Source organism: Rousettus aegyptiacus, unplaced genomic scaffold, assembly GCF_014176215.1.
Source record: "Rousettus aegyptiacus isolate mRouAeg1 unplaced genomic scaffold, mRouAeg1.p scaffold_m13_p_16, whole genome shotgun sequence".
Lineage (NCBI taxonomy): Eukaryota > Metazoa > Chordata > Mammalia > Chiroptera > Pteropodidae > Rousettus > Rousettus aegyptiacus.
In genome coordinates, this window is record NW_023416291.1 from 52863872 (window position 1) to 52879722 (window position 15851).

The 15851-nt window shown below is 62.9% G+C and overlaps 1 protein-coding gene across 4 annotated transcripts in view; it reads left to right on the forward strand.

The window, feature by feature from the left end:
• MATK (megakaryocyte-associated tyrosine kinase) overlaps positions 1-15851 on the forward strand; it is a 45406-nt gene that overhangs the window by 25520 nt on the left and 4035 nt on the right. Inside the window, exons 15-20 of one of the 4 annotated variants that reach the window (XM_036234100.1) lie at positions 375-486; positions 1254-1351; positions 14483-14535; positions 14877-14990; positions 15089-15204; positions 15279-15498. In XM_036234100.1, coding sequence (XP_036089993.1) covers positions 375-486; positions 1254-1351; positions 14483-14535; positions 14877-14990; positions 15089-15204; positions 15279-15498 — 713 coding nt within the window. Of the gene's footprint in view, positions 1-374; positions 1352-2040; positions 2089-5181; positions 5208-14482; positions 14536-14876; positions 14991-15088; positions 15205-15278; positions 15499-15851 lie in introns of those variants that run through there. The other 3 variants (XR_004954983.1, XR_001599250.2, XR_001599245.2) reach the window with 3 other exon arrangements.

Here is a 15851-nt window from a genome sequence, read left to right on the forward strand (position 1 = left end):
AGTCACCAGTCATCCTGACCCTGGCTAAATGCGCCACGGGTCGTGGACGGCGAGGTTCTTTTAACCCTTGCACCCTGGTTTGCCGTCTTCCAACCGATGCGATTTTGCTGATAGGGAACCTGAGGTCAGAGAGTCAGGAAGCCTGCCCGTGCCGTGGCCGGGCCGGGAGAGGGCGGGGCCTCAGTGACCGCACTCTTCCGTAGAAGTTCAAGGGTGGGTGGGAGTTAGAGAAAATCCCGGGAGGGGCCTCCTGTCCTGGGGTCCCCCAGACACCCCAAGCCGAGCCTGGCAGAGCTCCAGTGGGAGGCAAGCTGGCTCACATGCTTTGCTCGAAGGCACAGGATCATCTCTTTTTCTGTCCCCATCTGGCCCAGGCCATGGAGCTGCTGGTGGAGAAGGCTCTGAGCAGTGCCAAGGGGCCCTTGAGCCCCGGGGACGCTGTGCGACGGGTCCTGGAGTGTGTGGCCTCGGGGACGCTCCTGACAGGTCAGTCCCTGTCAGCTGGGGAGCCCAGAGCACTGGGGCACATGGCAGAGACTGAGGGTCACAGCCGGGTACAGAAGGGGCCTCTCAGCAACGTCCAGTGCACACAGGAGGTGGGCCCGGGCACACACAAGTCCCCAGAGGGACCGTGGGCTGCACTTGCTGCGGAGGATGGCAGGTGGGGGTCCTGGTGCAGATGGAGAGGCCAGGCGGCCACCCTGTGGGTGAGCCCAGCATGCATTCTCCGACAGCAGCCCAGCCCTCTGGGAGCCCGGGTTGTCGTCCTGGTGATGGCCTTGTCGGAATTTTCCGAAGGAAGTATTGGGGCACTCAGAGAACAGGTTATGTGCCACGGCGTGGTGCGCGGCAGCAGAGGGGAGAGAGGCCTCATGCGCACCAAGGTGGCATTTTCCAGGCACCATAGTGGCAAACGATGATGCCATGCTAGGTGAAAGGGGAGGACGTGCCCTGGGCCTGTGGTGTGGGCCTGTTACGTAGCCGCGTACCCGTGCGCGTGCATGTGCGTGCGAACACACACAGCGGCAGGAAGAGGCTCTGCCGAGGGCGTGCGGGCGGAGAGAGGATCGACTCAGGTGAGACGCCCCCGGGGAGACCCTACGCTGGTTAAGAAGGCGCCGGCCGCGCGTGGCCCGTGGGTGTCAAGGGGTACAGGCCCAGACCCCACGCTTGGACCCTGAGGCCTCCAGCAGTGGCGAGCTCTCACGAGGGCGCTCTCTCCTCCCTTGTCGCCCCCACCTCCCCCTGAAAAGATGGGCCCGGGCTCCAGGATCCCTGCGAGAGAGACCAGGTGGATGTGCTCGGGTCCATGACCCTGCAGGAGCGGGAAGACGTCACCGCCAGCGCGCAGGTAGGCCAGCCAGCCCCTGCGGCCCCCGCTCAGCCCGGCCGTGGGCACCTCCCTGGCCCTAGCCTGCTTGCAGCTGTGCAGCGTCTCAGGAAATGGTCTGGGGTTTCCCTTCCCTCCTCTGCAGAGATGGGTGGCCCAGGGGAGACGGGACTGCTTCTGGGAAAAGGCCAGTCTGGCTCAGAGCCAAACCCCCCACCGTGATGAGGCGCAGACCTCGGGCCTCCCTGGCTGGGACTGTCCTCAGTCCCCCCTACTGCCCCTGCCCCATGCTCTGTGGCACCCTGCTTAAGGCCAGCCAGCCTCAAGCACCAAGCAGAGCACCTATCTGTGGTCCGCTTGTGCGTTTATAAAAACGTCTCCTAGTGGCACAGAAACCACATCAGACCTGACATTGAGGAACTGCCTGTCACAGAATGAATCAAATTGCTCGTGACCAGAACCGAACTTGGGGACACAGGGTTTAGGGTCCCTGTAGCGAGGCAGGAGAGCGCCATGTTCCGAGGGGCTTCCTGGCTGAGCACGGCCGTCCGCCAGCCTGAGGGATTCCCAGGTGGTTCTTCATGCCCCCGGGTGACTGGCACTTGCTAGAAGGGTGGCATCGAGGACAGGACGCCTGGGGAGCCCGCGACTGCCATGGGGCCAGCGAGGGGGGCCGTGGCTGGCGGGTCCTGACGGCTGTCTGCCCACAGCACGCCCTGCGCATGTTGGCATTCCGGCAGACCCACAAGCTCCTGGGCATGGACCCTCTGCCTCCGCCCAAGAGCAGGCCTGGCGCGCGCTTCAGGAAGAGGCCAAGCGAGGTGGGCCAGGCCGAGGTGGGCGAGGGCTCGAGGAAGCAGGCCTGCGGGGCGGAGAGGGGCCCCGTGACTGGCCGGGCCTCCCCGACCGGGACCTGACACACCACAAGTGGCCGCTTCATCCCCAACATTGGACAATCGCGTTCGCATTTCCAGTGATGGTCTGTGGGTTTCCATAGAAACACCTGTGCTTAGATCATTGGTGAACCCGCATCCTCCGGTGGTGGGAACCACGGGGCGGCATGGCACGCACATGCCGGGTGGAAGGTGTCGCACGGCACCCTAAGCCCTGGCGCTTTCGCTGGCTTCGAACTCGCCCTGGGGCTACTGAGGGCGTGGGTTCCTAAGTTGCTTCCTGTGGACGCCCCAGAAGTGCATGGACTTGAAATCACGGGGGCGGGCCTGTCTGGGGCCCTTGTCTGGAAGGCTGGCGCCGGGGTCGGGCGGGGCAGAGCTGGAAACGGGGGCCAAGCCCGAGGGTGCACCTGGGCCCGGTTTGTTCCAGACGCAGGGCCCCTGAACCGGAGGTGTGCAGGGCCTAAGCCGAGCTCTCCCTGCCCCCTGTGGGGAGGGCGACAGGGCCAGGGATGAGGGCTCCTCTGGTACCCCGGAAACACCTGTGACCCGACAGCCTGCCCAGAACCGGAGACCCCCCACCCTAACCACGGAGGCCTGCCCCTCCCGGGGGGGAGGGGTCTGGAGTGGCCCTTCACCAACCCCGCTCCCTCAGCCGCCCCGCGTCAGTCCAGCCTACCTGGGTCCAGGGCTTGCCTCTTGGGAGCAGGTCTGGGGGCCACGCCCGGTACAGGACGCGGAGTTGGGCACCCCCTGGCTCTGCCCTCTGCCCGATCTGTCCAAACCTCCCTTTTTGGCGACCAGCTTTTTGGCCGGCTTCCCAGTGGCACTGAGCAGGAAAAGGCGCTCTGTGCCGGTGCGGCCTGCAGCCACCGCGTCCTTCGAGTCCGCGCCTGTGTTCGAGGGGCAGCCTCTGCGTGGCTTCACGTCTGACGTCTTCGTAGCGCTCCCTGGGAGTTCAGGGGGCGAGAATAAACGAGATGAGCTTGTCTCTTGGTGTGGGCCACGCAGTCCTTTGCTCGGGGAGCAGGCGGCCCTGCCGGGCTCTCCCGCCGCCGCTCAGGGCTCCAGGCAGGGGCGCTACCCCCCTCTGGCGTTGCTCCCCAGTGAGTGTGGGTGGGGAGGTCCCGGGGCAGGTGCTGCACGGGCTGTGACCCCAGGGTGGTCACTCTCAGGCTGTCCCTGTACCAGGGTCCCCTGGGGATACAGAGGCGCCAGCCCCCTGCAGGGCCCAGCCCGAGGAGCGCTCACTTCACACACGGCCCAGGCCATCAGCAGGAAGGTTGGGGGCCTGAGAGGCTTCCTGGAGGAGGTGCTGGCCAAGCTGAGTTTGGGGGGTGGCTCCCCACTTGCAGGCTCCCCACCAAGAGTTCTCTACAATTTCCCCAAATCCCCATCACAGACCTCAGGGGTGTAGGGGACTCAGATGGAGAACCTGGTCACTAGCTGAGCTCCTGAGAGCTTCAAGCCTCCGGGGGCATTTCAGGACGGTGGGGCAAGGTGGCAATGTCTCCCAGGGGAAGTGGCATGTGTCAATGTGCACAGAGATGAGCTAGGAAACAGCCAGGACCCCCTTCTCAGAGTCGGGCCCAGGGCGCCCAGCCTGTCGGGGTGCCTGACTACCGCCTCTCTAGGAGGGCAGGCCACTTGCTTTGCCCCCTCTGCCTCAGGCCCCTTTCTGAGGGAGCAGCTTCCCTGCCTCTTACAAGGCACCGTGACGTCACCCAGGAGGCAGAGCCGGTCCCTCCCCCAGGCCTGGCCAGTCAGCACCCAGGGGCCGGGTCCAGGCATCCTCCACCGCACATGGGGTGCTTCACCCCACTCACACCCTCTCTCCCCTGCAAGTTGCGTGGTGGCTCTGCCGGTCACCCAGCTGCCCACCCAGGCTGACCGTTACCACCCCCTATGGGGAGCCCTCCTGGGTTCCTTTGTGCTCAGGGCCAAACCATCAAAAAGTCCTGTCGGCCCCACTTCTGCTGCTCCCCATCCTTATTGGCACTCTGCTGCTTCAGCCCCTACTAGCAGGAGCGCTGGGTAAACCTCAGGATAAAACCCCACATCCCAGTGGAGCCCCCACAGGAACCCATCTGCCACCCTCTCCCTCGATAATGGCTCTTCAGACCCCCTAGCGCCTGCCTGTTGGCAGACCAGCCAATCTCATTCCTGCCCCAGGGCCTTGGCACGTGCCGCACTATAAGCTCTTCCTCGACTCCTTCCGATCCCATCCCAGATGTGCCCTCCTCACAGAGGCCTCCTTGGCCACCTCAAAGTGCTACATAACCCTGTTCATTTTCTTCACACCACACACTGATTAAGATCTCCTGTTATCTGCCTCCCCCCAGGATGTGGGCAGGAAGTTTATCTACCTTACCCACCACAACATCCATGGGTCTAGAACCAACCAGGTGCACAGCAGTAGCTAGGTAAACGTGCTGAAGGCTCGAAGCCACGTCTGTCCACACAAGGAAGTTGCCTCAGTAGGAAGACACCATTTGTCTCTGTCTCATCCGGGGAGATCGTTGTAGCAGCTGGGGCGAGAGGCTTCCGCTAGGGCCGAGGCAGAGAGATAAAGGGAAGGGAGACGGGGTCTGCTTCCCGACGAAGAGGGAGCAGATGTGACAGTGACAGGCGCACCTGGCGGGAACGCCCGCGCCCTGCGGCTGTGAACTGCACACAGCATTCGCACACCGACATCCGCTCTCGGAACCCACATCACCCGCCAGTCCTGGTTCCTGGGGAGACGGGTATTGTCTCTGCCACCAGGAGGTTTCAAACTAATCCTGGTGGTAGAGAGTTAAATCTGCCCCTCTAGCAACTCCAAAAAACCGAGTTTAGACAACGCGACAGCAAAATCAAGCAGTCAGTCAGTGATGTATTCGGTCCAGATGGATGAAATGTCTGGAGGACCGGTCTCGCTCAAAGCCTAAAGAGTGGTCGCTTCTGATCTTTCCTCTCCAGCCCTCTCCCCACCGGGCAGAGGACCCCAGGGCAGGCTGGGAAGATACCAGACCAGGCACTAGAGAAGCCAGACTGCTTCAAGGGGGAGAAGCTCCCTGAGACGTGGGCCCCCAGCCTGCAGGATGCTGGCCTGCAAGCCCAGTTGCTAGGCGACGGCGGTGAGTGTGGGGAAGCTGACGTGGGGCGTGTGGGCAGGGCTGGAGCCCAACCTGGCAGGCAGTCCAGGGAAGACAAAAATGGAAGGGCAGATCCTCCATCTGCAGAGTCACCAGTAACACAGAAAGATAGCCACAAATACGCCCTGTGGCCCCTGCTCCAAAATAAGTCACACTCGGGGGTGGAGGGAGCATCTCCGAGGTTCGGCCGGCGTCGGCGGCTTCACTGGGGAAACGTGTCCATCTTCTCCCCGGTCGCCTGTTACTAGTTTGGCTCCGGGGGCTGAGATGTTTCAGGCCGAGCGGCTGACCCGGGAGAGGACCAGAGGACCATTTCTCCTCTGGGTGGAAAAGGCGGGTGGGGCTGGGGTAGGGGTGGGGGCCGTAGCGCCCTGTTCGTTGCCCAAGTTCTGAGAAATAAAACATGCCGGGAAGCAGCTGCTTTGCTACCCATGTCCGTAGCAGTGTCGGTCATCACTTAGACATGACAACACACGCCGTGGATCAACACAACACGGTCCATCCAGACGGTCGATATCACCCAGCCTATGGAGAGAAGGAGATCCTGACACAGGCTACAGTATGGATGCAGGACGTTATGCTTGGGGACGTAAGCCGGATTTATCGTGGCTACTCTGTAGCCAAAGAGATGCAATTTTTAATAGTTGCATAATATTCCACCAAAGGAATGTACCCCGATTAGCCTCTATAAAATTGGATTAAAACAAGTAGCACCGAGCTTGCAGAGACGCGGGGAGAACTCAGTAAAAAAATGCATGTTTAATGCTTGCTGCACAGAAAAGTTCAGCCTCAGGATGAAGGCACGGTGGACAGCAACCGTGAGGGCGGGAGCCGGTGGTTAATGGGAAAGTCACCCAGGACAGTGACCCCAGATGACGCCCCTGTCTTAGCTTCTAGAACACTGGCCACCCGGCTGTGAGAAAAGCCTCGCAGGTGCAGCCGATGTTCGGGGGCTCCCCTCCAGGGCTCAGCACCCCCACGTGAAGCCCCACCCCCCGCGGCGAGGAGGGTCCCGTCAGCTCTGTAGCACCCCCTCAGAAATGGCAGCGATGAAGAGACTAAAACCCAAACAGGGAGAGAGAAGAAGAGCAGAAAAAAAGCAGTTCCAGAAGAGCGCCTACATATAGCATCTTCAGAGGACACGGAAGCCCAGGAAGCAAGTTTACGCATGGCTTTTGAAAGGAACATTTGAAGGACCAGAAGGAGTCCTTGGAAATTAAATACCTGAGAGTCAAAATTAAAATGTCGACAGAAGGGCTGGAAGAAAAAGTAGAATGAGAAGACGAAACGAAAAAAATGTAGGCAAGAAAACTAGATCAATCCCGGCGTGCGAGGAAGACGAGTTCCACGAAGAGAACGGAGACGCCGAGGTGCAAGAAATCACCCGCGACACCGGGCGGGAATGGAAGGCGTGACAGAGCCCCTCGCACGTCCCGCCCGGCCACGCGCCACGGACCCAGGGGGACGTGGAGAGTAAGCACGAGATGTAGAGCCTTCCAGAGAGGAAAAAACCAAAAACCAAAAAACGTGGCAAGTGGGGAGGATGAGGAAGCGGGGCAGCTCCGGATCGTTCTGCTGCCCCACACTGGAAGTCGGAGGAGGTGAGGCGAGGGGCATCACCCCCTCCCGGAGCCTGTCCTCAGCCAGACCCCCAGGCTCTCAGGCGAGTGGAAAGACACGCTTTGCCTGGAAATGCCCAGAGGGGCGCACGTTCAGAAAACAAAGGCGCAAACCAGGAAACGGGGCGAGGGGAACCCCCGAGAACCGAAGGAGACAGAAGCCAGGACCCCAGCCGGGCAGCGGCCAGACCCGACCGGAGACGCCGGTTCCCTCAGAGAGGCCGGACAGAGTCACAGACGCGACGCGCAAAGGCGACCACGAACCCGGGCAAGTCAAAAGTCAAGTCCCGGAAAACGAAAGCGCTCCTTAGTTTACGTCGCCCCACGTGGACAATGCTTACGTAAAACGATAAGAGCACCAAGTAGTCATTCGTTTCACCCAAAATCGTGATTAAAAAAAAAATAAAAAAAAACTATTGGCAGAGCAGAACGCCAAGAGAGCTGAATCGTACCTTCAGGAGTAAGAAATCAACGTCCAACTGATAAGTCAAGAGATGCGTAAAACGTTATCTGGAAATGCGGAAGCAAACAGCAGAGAAACAGAGAAACGGGCACAGCGGCGGCCGCCCTGGGGGGGGGGGGACACCCCACTGCTTCTTTAAAACGCTTTGTAAGCGTAGCAGTTTTAGCGCACAGCAAAGCGCTACTAACACTGCAGTTACCTTTGACGAGAAGAAAACGGACGAGCCCTGGTGCCCCCGAGGGGCGCGGCGCTGGAGAGCACTCGAGAGCTTTCTGTGTCACGGACTCGACACCTTTCGACCGCGAAGTGCACCTGCAGGGTCACATAGATTTAAGATGTGCCTATTTGTAAGAGAATAAAGTCTCAGAGACGCCAGAGGTCAGCAGACTACGGCCCGCTCCCCGCCAGCTGTTTTTCTGCGTCCCGTGAGCTAAAAATGGTTCTTTATGTTCCGAGGTGGCTGGGAAAAAACGAGTCATGATGTCGCACGACACGCAGGAGGATCGACGGAGTTCGAGTGTCGCCGTGAAGCCGCCCACCCACACGCGTGCTGGGCATGGTGACGCTGACGCTGCAGAAGGAGCCGAGCGGTCCAGACAGAGCCGGGCCCTCCGCGGAGACCGTCTGCCGTCTGCCGAGTTAGAGCGTGCGGCCCTGGGGACGCCTCTCGCCCTGTGGTGCCGCGGGGTCCCCCCCCGCCCCCCCCCGTCCTTCCTGTCTTCACTCTTCGATGCGATCCTGTTCGTCTGTTCTGTGAGGGCCTACTGTGTGCCTGGCTCCGGAGACGAGTGGTGCCCAAGCCAGAGCCTTCCCTGCCCCCGCTCACGGAGCGCGTGTTCTGTCAAGGGGAGCGAGGCAGGAGGGCCTCGGACAGGAGCGAGCGAGACGGGGTGACAGGCGGGTGGCGCCACCGCAGGTGACCAGGAAGGGGCTCTTGGAGAAGCCGGCCCCGAGACCAGCTGAGGGAAAGACGCAGTAAGAGGCGAAAACAGCACGTGCAAAGGCCCCGAGGCCGGACTGTGCTCGGAGCGACTGAGGAAGAGGAAAGAGCCAGCCAGGGGAGGGGCCGAGAGTGGGGAGGTGACAGCAGCTGTCCCCGGGCCAAGCCGGTGGCCTGGCGGCCATCCATGGCGAGGAGCTAGGCTTTCATCCTCCGTACAGGCAGTGCCGTGGGAAGGCGGGAGGCCCGGAGGGGAGCCAGGCCCGGTTTACACACGGTGAACCTGCGGGCGCGCAGGGAAATGGGGAGCCTGGCCGGCCTGTGGTACGGGAGACCGGCGAGGGGTGCGGCGAAGGGGACAGCCTCGGTCAGCCGCCCCGCGAGAGGCAGGTGCAGCTCCGCTCTGGCGGCAGAGCGAGCGAGCGATGCAGCAGTTTTCCTCGAAAGAGCAGACCGTTCCTCCGCTGAATCCCCGGGTCCCCTGGCAGGGAGGAGGAAGCTAAATTTAAAGTCGTGCTAATTGGGGCAGTCTGATCTGGCCGCGTGCTCTGGCCACGGTCCGGACCCGCTGGGGCCGTGGTGCCAGCGCAGCCGTCCCCACGCCTGGCTGCCGCTGCCCGGCCCCGCCTGCCCTCCGCGTCCGGAGAGCTCAGCCACGGGCACGTTCTCCCTGGGGCCCTGTCGAGCGCCCCACAGCTGGCCCGGTATGGCGTCAGAGCCCAGCCCACCACTCCCTGTGCCCAAGGGGGGCTCCCTGAGAGAGCCCGCCTCACAAGGCTGCTCGTCGCCGCGCCTCGCCCCAGGATTCACCTGCCATGTGCCAGGGACTGAGGCCTCGGCAGTGAAGAATGAAGGACACCGTCCAAAGCCCCTCCCCTGGGGAGCTGGTGTTCTAGAAAGGACACAGCCAGTAAACGACATGAACAAGTACAGCATTTGGTCTTGCAGACCGCGATGGCTCACAGAGCTGCAGGAGACGGGGGGTGACGTCGGAAGGTTGAAATCTGCCGTGGGGCAGCTGCGGTGCTCTGTCCGCGGTGGATCTGGGGAAGCGCCCCCCGCAGAAGGCACAGCAAGCGCAAAGGCCCTGAGGTGGGACCAAGCCCGAGGCCTCTGAGAAGGAGGAAGCCAGTGCTCCTGCCCACCCCCTCTTCTTTGGCTCCCGATGGAAAGACTACTTTTCCCAGCTTCCTCTGCTCCTGGGTTTTGCAGGAAGAGCCCTCAAATGAAGAGGTGTCCCCTTCTCTGCCGACTTCCCGCTTCTTGTTGGCTGGAATGCAGGTGAGAGAGCTGGAGCTCAAGCAGCCACCTTAGATGAAGAGGTGGAAGTTCAGGTGCCGAGAAAGGCAGGAGCCCGGGTCCCTAACACGGCCCAGGACTGCCTCCCTCGGAGGGCGTTCGTTTCCACCTAGTCCGAGCCTCGAGCACTTGGGGTCTTGCAGCCCCTGTTGCCTGGTCTTAACTGGTGTGTTACATAAAGCGCCTGGCACGCGACTCCCTTTGTTCGCTGCCCGAAATGATTTTTGCTGGTATTTGTAAAGAAGAAGAAGAAATACATCCTGCCTTTCAGAAGTCTACAACCCCACTGGGGTGTCCACAGGCCTGACTTCCAGCCCCAGCCAGCTGCGTGACCATGGGCAAGTAGCCTGCCTCTCTGGGTCACAGCTGCTCCGATTCTAAAATGAGAGGATCGAGCCCCCCAAATCTCCAAGAAGTTGGAGAACAGAGGATTACGCAAATTGCAACGGTCAAAATAGGAAGCAGGGGAGAGGTGAGGAACGGTGAGATCTCAATGAGCAAAACAAAGGCATTCGGGTGGGGGAAGAGGAGGGCCCGTCAGGGTTCCTCTGTGACAAGTGACAGAAGCCAGCACCACCCGATCCCGTGCGCAGAGGGCAGATTTATTGGCTTGTGGAAGCGATGCCCAAGGGGTCCCCCGACCCCGCTGGGTTTAGGCTGCCTAATCTGACTCACCGATTCCACGTCGTAGAGACTGTTCCTCCCAACGCTCCACTCTGTCCATTTCGGTATTAGTAATTTTTTTGGTTGCAAGTGGCAGGAATCTCCCCCTGGAGCCACCAATGAGCACAGACTGGCGTCCAGCACGCGGCAGGGCGCGGCCTCCAGCCACGGCCGGACCCGCAGGTTTCAGTTCTTCTCAAGGGATCCAGCCTCTCCCTGCTTCTTGGCTCTGCTTCGTCCATGCTGGCTCCTTTTCAGGCCGGCGAACGGGCTCGGCCACCAAGGCCGGTCCACGCCCACCACACGGTGGGATGAGGTGGCTCGTGCCCCAGCGAGGGCGCGGAGGTGGGTCTTGCTCTGAGAAGGGGGGAGGCGTCTGAGAAGGCTTCATGAAGACGGTGCCACTTGTGGTGGCGATGAAGCATGAGCTGGAGGTGCCATCGGGATGGGGAAAGGGCACTGCAGGCAGAGGGGACAGCCCGTGCGAAAGCGTGTGGACCCCGCAGCTCAGAGCCCAGACCGCTGGGTGCCGGTGGGAGCGGGGTGGGGGGCGTAGGTGGAGGCCGGACACCAAGAGCCCTTTGCGCCGGACTGAGCGTGCGGGCTCTGTCCCGCCGGCAGTGGGAGCGGTGGAAGGCGTCGGAGCGCGGTAGGCCGCATCCCTCGGTGATGCAGTGGAAGGCGGACGGTAAGAAGGAGCAAAGCTAGAGGCAGCCCGGAGACCAGGGAGAGGGCGCCGTGCCGCCAGCCTGCGCCAGACGGGTAGCTGGGATGCTCCGAGGGCTTCGGGAGCCAAGTCTGCAGGACCGAACGGGGGAAGGTGGAGAGCCCGGCCTGGGGATTCTGGCGTCCTGTCCTGTCCGATGCTGTGGCTGCCAGCTGGCTTTAGGCACGTGGAAGGGGGGGGGCGGCCCCCCAGCTCCTGGCAGGAGGCGGGAGAAACTGGTGTTGCCACCTCTGAGTCTTCGTGATTCAAAGCGGCAGTGTATTGAAAACCTCACCCCTTATGTAGCTCTGACCCAAAGAAACTGTGGACTCAGATCCATCCCCCTAGAGTCAGGCACAGCTCAGTGTCCTGTGCCCACACCCTGGGGGCGCCCTGCACCCCAGGCCAACACCTGGAGCTTCAAGCAGGTAACACCGCCTCCTTCAGTCTGCCCTTCCCCTGTCTCAACACCTTTGCTTCCTCTCGTCACTCCTGGGGTAGGACCTATCAGAGTGTGGGACAAGGACCCCGGGGTGTCCTGGGGCGGTGGGTGTAGGTGTTACTCACACACCGGGTAGCCATTCGCAGAGGGAGAAAGTGGCCGTCTGGCCCTCTTTCCGTCTCTCTGGCTGCAGCAAGCAGAAAGTCTCCACGGGGCGCCAGGGCTTAGACAGGTGCCCCCGTCGCCATGAGCAGGGAAGGCAGGCCGCCTCCGCCCGCCCGTGTGCGCCCCGCCCCGCCGTCTCTGCTGAGAATCTGACGACACTGTGGGTTTCCGCTGTGGCTATCTGCACGCTGCATTTGGATTTCTGCCAAGTGAGGATGGTTTGCCATCCATGGCGGGCCTCACACCCAACTCAGTGCTGGCTGCAGGGTCACAGCCCTGGGTCCAAAGTGCCTGTGACTGGGAGGCGGAGCGGTGGCAGGGGTGCCCCGTGCAGCCGGATCTGTGGGGGATCTGTGGGGCACCGGGAGCCGTGCGCAGCAGGGATGTTTGGGGGCTCCTCTCTGCAAACACGACCTACTTCCCTCGCCTGCGTGGCCTTGTCGCCAGTCGGAGGGGCACCTCTGGAACGTTCCCCAGGGATTTCCTCCCTCCTGTGTGACCTGAATGGGACCCGGCCGTTTGCAATGGGTCACTTCCTGGTCGTGGTGGTTTTCACATATGGAGACTTCAGCACCTTAATGCACCGTTTCCTAGTTTTTGCTGCATAATATTCCATAATATGGTGTTCCGTAATTCTCAGGACTGAGCCACTATCCCCAGACATCCCACGATGCCTTGCGGGCATAGCCACTTAGCCTCTCGGGGTAAATATGGGCCCCAGGCTCTCTGGGCATCTTGGTCCACCGCCCTCCCGAGGTCAGCTTCATCCTTGTCCAAGTGGACCCCTCCCTTAGAAGGGACAGTAAAGGGGCCCATAGAGCCATCACCGGGGCCCTGTCCAGGGCAGTGGCCCCCCCTTCAGGGCTCCTCCCAAGGTGGAGGCGGACGCTGCTGGCCCCACAGAGGAGGAATCCGAAGCCGGGAGAGGAACGGTCCTGCCCCTGGCACAGCTGGGGTGACCCCTGTCAGGCCCCAGCAAGGAGGGCAGCGCCGCCAGGACACATCCAGTTCTGCGTGACTTTCTCCCTGCCGCCCCGGTTTTCTCTTAATGGTGATGATGACAACCCCGATGGTGGCTGACGTTTTTGGAGTGCTTGCTTTGTACCAGACACCAACAGCCCTCTACAGAGACAGGTGATTAAATGAGCCTCTGTTGGCACAGGAGGTGACTGCGGGCATTGGAATGGCAGTCAGAGGGTCCACTGTGTCGTCTGGCTCTGCAGCTTGCTTAGCTCCCTGACAGGCAGCTCACTCACTGCCCCCCCCCCACGAGATGCAGGCACCTGCTCCACGCCCCAAACCCTCCTCTTACCGAGCCGGGCTGGGGTGCGTGCCCCGAGGCATGGGGCCAGGGAGCGGCGCGGAGCCCGTGAGCGCCCCCCGGCCCCCGCCAGGGCCGCGGGAGGCGCGGGGCCCGCGGAGGCGGGGCGGGGAGGGGCCGGCGGCCGCGCGCTCCGCAGACTGCAGTGCGGCCGGCGCTAGGACCCGCAGGGGCCTCCCAGGCCGCGGCGCCTCCCGCTCCCCACAACCCTAGTCGTCCTACCCCTCCCAAAATGAGGAAACGGAGGAACTTGCTCCAAGTTGTGCAGCCGGGCCCGCCTCGGGGTGCGCAGCCGGCACGCGGGGGCCCTCCTGGGGGCGGGAGCGGGGAGCGGCCCGGGGACGCCCCTGAGCAGGTGAGCGCGGCGGCGGGACTGTGGGGAGAGACCGCGCGGGCAGCGGAGGGGAACCCAAGGGCTCCGTGGGGCCCCCGGCGTGCGCGGGAGGGGCCGGTGTGCGCGCGAGTGTGCGCGGCCGGGGCACACGGCGGGTGCGCGACTGGGTAGGGGGTGGTTAGCGGAGACCAGCGCGGGGTGGGGGACATTTTTGCGGGTGCGGTTGTGCGTGTCTGCGAGCCCCCGGGTGTGTGAATCCGCGCGTCCACGTGGAGGGAGATGCGCGTGTGGCCGAGATGCGTGTGCGCGGCCCTGCGTGCCCGGGGGGCCCAGCGTCGGGCGCCCAGGTGTTGGAGTGTGGGTCTGGGTGTGTGCTGTGGGGTGGGCAGATACACGTTTCCAGATGTCCAAGCACCTGTGCGTGTGTGCGCACCTGTCTCTAGGGGTCGTGCCTTTGCTTGCACACCTGCATGCCCGTGTGTACCTCTGTCACCTGTGTCTAAGCCCCATGTGTGTCACCGTGTGCTTGTGTGTACATGGATCAGTATGCGTGTGAGTACGTGTAGGGCTGGGGATGTATGGGGGTGCAAACTGGAAGAACGTCACCCCGCAACCCGTCCCATTGCCCGGCCACCTGAAGCGGGGTCGGTGGGGGTGGCAGGGGGTGGAAAAGTCCCCACTCAGGCAGCAACAGGCGCTGTGTGTGTCCGGCCTGGGTTGGGGTCGGGGGGATCAGAGAGGTTCAGCTGGTGGCCAGAGGAGCCCAGCAGGGCTGCACTGCCCCTGCCCTGTCCCCCTCCCCCCCAGGGTCAGAGTTCCTTGGGAGTGACCTTGACTCACGCTGTGTGTTCATGCCCTGCTCCTTCCCACCCACCAGAAAAGCGGAAGGCGGCACCAAGCTCCCCGGCGTGGACTGCTGGGGCCTGAGCCAGGCGCCCCCACCCGCCCCAACCGGCAGCCACTAGCTCTGTGCCCACCTCGTGCCTCAGTTTCCCTTAGGGGACCATGGTGAGGCAAGACTCCCCGGTCTCCTTGCTGGCGTTTCATGGCCTCCACTATGCCAAGGAACTTCCCCCAGGGAAAGGCCACCTTCCCGAAGGGGCGTGGAGAATCGGCATGGGGGGCGATGGCCTGCAGGGCCCCCGCCTAGCTTGTATCTGCCCCTCCCCTCAGGTGGCCCGCGCTTCCTGCCCCTGGTAGCCGCCGCCTCAGCCAGCATGCCCGCGGTGAGTACCCAAGGCTGAGTACCCAAGGCGAGCCGCCTTCCGCCCTCCCTCCCCTCAGTCCGTGCCCCAGGACTTCGGCTCCCCGGGGAGGGGCACTGTGCTGACCCCTGTCCCCTTTAGCTGGCGTCTTCCGGTCTTTCAGTCACTGGGTGTTGCTTCTTTCGCCTTTTCCTCCTGACCTTGGGTCCTGAGTGGCCTCGGTGTGTGACTCTAATACCTCTGCTGGCTGCTCCCTCATCCTCTCCCCGCCTCTCTGTTTTCTCTGTCTCAATGGGTTCTTTCTTTCTCTGGGGTGTGTCCCTCAAGCCCCCTTTGCCCCCTCTCCCCTACGCCCCACCCAGAGGCGCTGGGCCCCAGGCACCCAGTGCATCACCAAGTGTGAACACACGCGCCCCAAGCCTGGAGAGCTGGCCTTCCGCAAGGGCGATGTGGTCACCATCCTGGAGGCTTGCGAGGTGAGCAGAGGGCCTGGGCATGTTTGGAGATACGATCTCCCCCGGCCCGGCGCCGCCCCCACACACATTGACCCCCGCCTCGGCTCCCTCCCCCGCAGAGCAAGAGCTGGTACCGCGCCAAGCACCACACCAGCGGGCAGGAGGGGCTGCTGGCCGCGGGCGCGCTGCGCGAGCGCGAGGCCCTCTCTACTGACCCCAAGCTCAGCCTCATGCCGTGAGTTGCGGCCCGGATGGGATGGGGGCTCAGAGGGTCTGGCCATGGCCCCGCCCACGCCTGCGCCCCCGCAGGTGGTTCCACGGGAAGATCTCTGGCCAGGAGGCGGTGCAGCTGCTGCAGCCCCCGGAGGACGGGCTGTTCCTGGTGCGGGAGTCCGTGCGGCATCCTGGCGACTACGTGCTGTGCGTGAGCTTCGGCCGCGACGTCATCCACTACCGCGTGCTGCACCGCGAGGGCCACCTCACCATTGACGAGGCCATCTGCTTCTGCAACCTCATGGATATGGTGGAGGTGCGCCCCGGACTCCAGGGCCGTTTGCTCCCCGGTCAGGGAGGGCTCCAGGCCCCGCCCCGCCCCAGCAGCTGGACGCCTGGGCCAGAGCTCCCTAATGCAAAGCAGCAGCTAGTCCCCACGGACCACCCACCCTGTAGGGACTGGGGTGGCGCCTCAGGAGACTCCAGGAACCTCCAAGTTAACACCAATCTGGAGGCCCCCCCATCCTCCCTTTCTCCCCCTAGTTACATCCTTTCCTGTTCCCATGGAAACCAGCCCAACACATCCTGTGAGAAGCAAACCCCTCCCCTCCTCATCAGCTCCTGCCCAAACGGTCCAGAGCTGCCCGCCCCCCACAGGAAGGGGACAGG